Consider the following 6,000-nt stretch of genomic DNA (forward strand, 5'->3'; position numbering starts at 1 on the left):
GCGTGCCAGGAAAAAGCCTTTGCAAGACTGCAGTTTGCCAATGAGCATATGGGCAAAGACCAGACCTTTTGGAATAATGTGATCTGGACAGATGAATCAAAGATAGAGTTGTTTGGCCAAAGTAACAGCAGACATGTTTGGCGCAGACCAAAGACAGCTTTTCAGGAGAAGAACCTCATACCAACTGTGAGACACAGTGTTGGAAATTTTATTTTTTGGGGTTTCTTCTCTGCCTCAGGAACTGTATAGCTTGCATTCATTGATTCAACTATGAATTCTGCATCAAATCAAAGAGTGCTTGAAGATAATGTGAGGCCATCTGTCTGAAAGTTGAAGTTGAACTGAAAGTGGACCTATACAAGAATATACAAGAAGTTATTTCTGCTAAAGGGGGCAATACTAGCTTCTAATGCCAAGGGTGTACTTACATTTTCCACAGAAGAATATCACTCTATTGATATTTCTGTTTGAATAAATGATGGGAAAAAAAGCTCATTTTCCTCGTGGTTTTGTTCAAGAATATAAACCTTTTTTTCTGCTGGACCGCCAAGTATTTTTGCTGACTGAGTGAGTCTCATTGTTGAAACACGCATGTCTAAGAAGTCTAGCTATTTGTAGTTAGCAAGCAGTGAGCAATACCATGGACTTTCTGTGATATACATGAATCTGCTGCATTCGGTCGCAAACTAGCACACCTCGTCATTTTGGGATAGATGGGGAGACTTGTAAACTAGTTCACCCCATGTCATTTTGGGATAGAGAGAGAGGTACTCTTGTTTACTTCCTTGAATGTGTGTTCTCCACTTATCTATCTATCTATCTATCTAGCTAGCTAGCTAGCTAGCTAGCTAGCTATTTATCTATCTATCTAGTGTTACTTACATTTCAATGTAGATAACATTAGCTAGCAAGCAGTGTATGATTTGTATTTATCTGCTGAGTTTGTTCACAAGCTAATGTTGTGTCATTTCATAAGGGTGTGTGTCCATGCTTGAAAAATGTATATTTAATAAAGGGGTGTGAGGATGTACTGTGGCCTGCATGTGCTTGTAGCTACATACTGGCCGTATATTATCTTGAATGTTGTGTTGTTAATTTAAATTAATCCGTGTTCTTCGCTTAGCTATCTAGCTAGCTATGTAACAATGCCACAGTACCTTTTTGAAATAGGGCATAGCCCAAAGCTCGAAATCACTTTTTAAAGACTTCTAAGCATATACTTTAGACCCTCCGTAAATGACTGCCTCGCAGCTGTTGAAATGCCATTTAACACTTGTGTGACAAATGCTATGCTGTCGACGGCGGTCCAGCAAAAACTAGGCTTGCCTAGTCTTCTATTTTTATCTTCAAATTCTAATGTTTGAGATAGAACCTTAGAGAACAGCACAATAAGTGAAATTAATATTGCAGTGATGAAAATGTAACCGAAAGCCTTATCTAGTCAGTGATCAAAAGCATACCAGAATTATGCATTTAAGAATGTGAATCTGCAGAGTGAGTCAGTAAGTGAAGCATTGAGAAAAGAAGTATATGTTATTGCAAAACTGTGTAGCAGTTAAACCTCTATGCTGCTGACCCTAAAGCTATTTCAAATCCAGCCCAGGTCTTAAATGTCAACTGTTTTTTATAGTGAAAATAAAATTACCCTTGTCGTAATCTTTTATTGGGCAGATGCAGATGATCATGTGTGACCTGAGTGCCAACTGGAACAACTCATACCGAGAGCTGGAGCAGCGCATCATCTCTATGGAACAGAAGCTGGATGAGTTGGGCCAGTCGTTCCAGAGCACATCCGAGCTGCTGAGCCAAGCACTGCAGCGCCGCCACCTTGTCCACAGGTATCATCCCAATCCAGCAGGGCACAGTCTATCAACTGTTAAATGGCAATTATTAGATGTAATCAGAGGGACAAATTATTATACAAATTGGTTACAAGTATGTTGAAGATAAAAAGAGCGTATCAAAAGGTGATGGGGAAACAAATGATATAAATAACAAAAAGATAAGTAGAAGAGATAGGAAAGGGTAGGAGTGAATGAAGTAACTGTGGTGAGGTCGACCCTCTGGCCATTTCGACAGACTAGTGCAAAACGTATTCTTAAAGTGCAGATTAAATAACTGTCCTCCTGGAAGATCCAACCAATATCAAATTACATTTGCTATATCAAATGTAAATTATTTCGCGTGTGCAGTTCCCTAACACAATACATATTTGTGTGAATTTCTGCAGTTTGTTTAAAGATTGTTAATGACTCAAAGAGACCCTGTTTTACTAGTGCAATTTAAGGTTCAGATTGTTGATATGGCAAATATGACAAGCATGACATTTTGGTAACTGTTCTGTTTCACCCCTACTAACCACCAGGGGCAGTGTTGAACACATGTATACCTTATGAATACATGCAAATACCTTACCACAAAGTCACATGGTAACTTTGTGATATAGTATTTTGCTATAAAATAACCTGGTCAATGGTTATCAGTCCCTTTATTGTTCTCGCCTTGTACTTTTTGATTATTTCTACAGTAACCAGTCCTCCACAGCTGGTGATAGACTCCTGTAAATTTTTTTCACTTAGCTACAAATTATTGTTGTGAAGTTGTGCACCACTCCCCTCTCAGTCTATTGCCAAGAGTCATATCTTTGTCCCTCAGCTGGATCATTGGCAACAGACTGGGATTGGAGCCGAGCTCTCTCCACTTTCTTTTTTTTCTCCACTAAACCTTTGTTTTGCATGTATTTTTGTTTTCACACATTGTTTCAGTTTCCACATGCTGCTTCACATTCAGTTTCACAGAGCAACATAAGGCAAACGCAGGAAAGCACTATCTGCCCTCTTCCACATATTTGAGGTCACAGATGCAAGCGGTCAAGCAGTTATGTGTGGTTCTGGCTCCTAATAAAGATGCTTGAATTGTTATTCACAGCTTCAGCAGTATTCTCCATAGGGCTGAAGGAATGTTCAGAAATGTGTCATCATCCTGCAGTTACACCCTAAATACCATAGACAAAAACGTGTCCTTGTCTCATTGAAAGGGGCACAAGCTTTAACTCTCTGGAGGATTGAGGCTGTTCTCCAGAAAGGGGTCTGCATGCATATAACAGTCACTAGGGCAACCCACACATGGTTATCCTCCCTGAGAGTAACTCACTATCTGGGATGGCACAGTGAGAGTTGCGTCTACACCCAGGTGTGGTGTCCCGATTCTCAGGGATGTTTGATATACCACTTTGATGATGCCAGAATGACTTATTGGCAGCTATGGTTCTCCTTGGTGGAAAAGGACAGTCTGTTGGTCAGGACGCACTGGCCCATAACTGGCTTCACTGCCTAATATGTGTTATCACCTCTCATCATCACACAGAATTCAGCAATGAGTCCTGCTCATAGCTCTGAATTAGCCTGTGAGGCCATGGTGTCCTCTGCAGACTTGAATGATGGAGAGATGCATTGGCAGCGTCCTCCTCTGCAGGAATGATTTGGCACCCTCAGCCAGGGGACCATGTCGGTGGGTGTGGCCTCTCAGAAGGAAGTGCAAGCCAAGATATATGTCCCAACAGTGCAAGAAATATTATTGAAATCAAGAGCCCACATCAGTTTTGTGGATTCAAGTCACATGACTTGGAAGCAACTTGGACTCAAGTAACAAACTTTGACTTTGACATCAATGACTTGTGACTTCACTTGGACTCGAAAGCTTTGACATGGAAAGACGATACATTTTCAAAACCAAAGATAGAAAAAAATTATACATTTAAATGTGTGCTGTGAATCAACTATTCTTTTTCCCAACAAGCAATCAATTTTCATTTCCAAGGTCAACGTTAAACCAGAGAGCTAATCAGTTTGCTCTAGGCAAGGACAAACTTGAAAAATCCCTCTTTCCCAGTTGAAAGAAGCACTTTGGTAACTATGTTTCCAAAGATAGTAGTCTGATAGTAGCTATCAGAAGGGATCTCCTGTCCATAGCCCTCTTCAAGTCTTTCGTCTTTGATAGGTTTTAGATCTAGGCTTTGCCTGGGCCATTTCAACATTTTGACCTTATTCTTTTGAAGCCAATCCTTGGATTAGTGCTTCTGGTCATTATTGTGCTAGATGGTGAAATTATTCTTCAGCTGTTTAACACAGGCCTACAGGTTTTATCTATCTATACCTAGATATTTCACAAAGATATCTTTTTCTTTTATGAATTATGCCCCAAAAATTCTACCTTGTTTTCATCACACCATAACACATTTTGGCAACGTTTCAGCTGGTTTTGGTCTTTTCTTCTGTGATAAAGGGCTTCAGTCTAGCCACACTACCCCATAGACCTGACATGTGAAGAATATGAGAGATAGTTGACACATACAGGGAGACAGCAGTACTTATCAGATATTCCTGCAGTGCCTTTAGTGTTGTTGTAGGTCTTAAGTAATCATCTTGTTATCAAACCTGAGGTTCTTGCCTATGGTCATGTCACCCATATTTATAAATCAATCTGTCAACCTCAGAGCATTTTATGAAGGGGCAATCCTTGCTATGCCCAGTGTGCACCCGATCATCAATCATCAGATCAGTTATTCACCTGTTACAGTGGAAAGACATGTGGAGCCCCCTGTCTAAACAAAGGCTGACCCACTGCATGGTGGATGTCATTGCCTCTGCCTATAGGCAGGCCATATGCCTGGTCCCTGCCATGACGTGCCATACTACATGGGCAGTACTTAGAGGCGTGCTCTTCCAGGAGGTCTGAGCTGCAGCTGTCATTTCTGGATACCCCTTAGGGTCTTAGGGTGAGTCAGTTCCTTATGACACTTTGGTATCAGTTATCCAGGTCTTGAAACATCACACTTGGCAGTTAGGGGTGGTGAAATTAAAATCTGGTTACGAGCTTGGCGAGAAGGTTCCATGGGCAGATAGCTGTTGAAGTGTTGTGACATTGTGGTCTTGGCATGTGTGTGTATGCACACAGGAAGGTATCTAGGTGTTAAAAGCCAGCCCTAGCGGTTATCCAGCATTCACAGTATTAATTTGCATACCATTCAATTTAGGTTAGAAGTAAGGAGACTGAAAATGGTCATTGATGAGGTTGTGTGTTACTTATGTTCTTTTTCCAAACAGGTGACGTGGCATATTTCTCCTCCGAAATACTACATCGGAGGCTCAGATCAAAACTGCACAAAGCTACATGGATCGGCATAAACGGAGGACTTACGATTTGTTTTTCCATAGACCTCCAGGGCTGCAGTGGCTGCATGGGATTCTTTTTTCGCGAACAAAAAGATCACTTCTCTTGGATATGGGATTATGACAAAAATCAAATGTATTTATGACAATATTTATGAGTATCTATATCTGCAACACTGAAAAAAAAACAACAACAACAACAACAGTGAAGGGGTTCAATGTTTGATGCTTTGAAGGTTTAGTGAAACTGTGTTCCTATGTAAATTCCATGTTGCTTTAAAAGACAAAGTGATCTTAAAGCTTTTCAGCCCTCTCCAGCAGGGCCAGTACAGTCCAATTATGCCACAAGACTATGACCAAGAACTGTTTTTATTTCATCAGTTATTATTAACAGATTTTGTCCAGCTGTGTTTATTCTTCAAGAATGCATTATTAAAACTGAGACTAATTGTTTTAGCTGTTTGAAATCATGTGAGTACTTGAAATCTGTCTGGATATCATGTTTGCTTACCATTTAATTCATTTAAAATGTTGTAATGCCACACATTGAATTTCCTTCAGTGTACCATGTTACACCTATCATTGACTCAGTTACTATGGTCATCTAGGTTTGTGGGCTGAACTCCAAGTATGGCATAGAAACAAATGTAAAAAACTATCAGCTTCCAATATTCTCTGCTATCATGGTTTCAAAGTCTATATTGGATTCGATATGGTTAGTTCAGGATGCAGTCTATATTTCAGTTTTCAAGGAAATCTAGTTGCTCCTTCCAGACAATCCATGTCATCCATTCAATCCATATCTGTTTTAAAATGAATAAAAAGCCAA

At 40.1% G+C, this 6,000-nt stretch overlaps 1 protein-coding gene across 1 annotated transcript in view; it reads left to right on the forward strand.

Annotated features, from left to right (window-relative positions):
* Positions 1–6,000, forward strand: part of kcnn4 (potassium intermediate/small conductance calcium-activated channel, subfamily N, member 4) — a 46,441-nt gene extending 40,441 nt beyond the window's left edge. The window contains exons 8-9 of the mRNA XM_053622987.1: positions 1,672–1,838; positions 5,106–6,000. Coding sequence (XP_053478962.1) covers positions 1,672–1,838; positions 5,106–5,109 — 171 coding nt within the window. The 3' untranslated portion in view covers positions 5,110–6,000. The remainder of the gene's footprint in view (positions 1–1,671; positions 1,839–5,105) is intronic.

The sequence above is a fragment of the Ictalurus furcatus genome, chromosome 1, assembly GCF_023375685.1.
Source record: "Ictalurus furcatus strain D&B chromosome 1, Billie_1.0, whole genome shotgun sequence".
Lineage (NCBI taxonomy): Eukaryota > Metazoa > Chordata > Actinopteri > Siluriformes > Ictaluridae > Ictalurus > Ictalurus furcatus.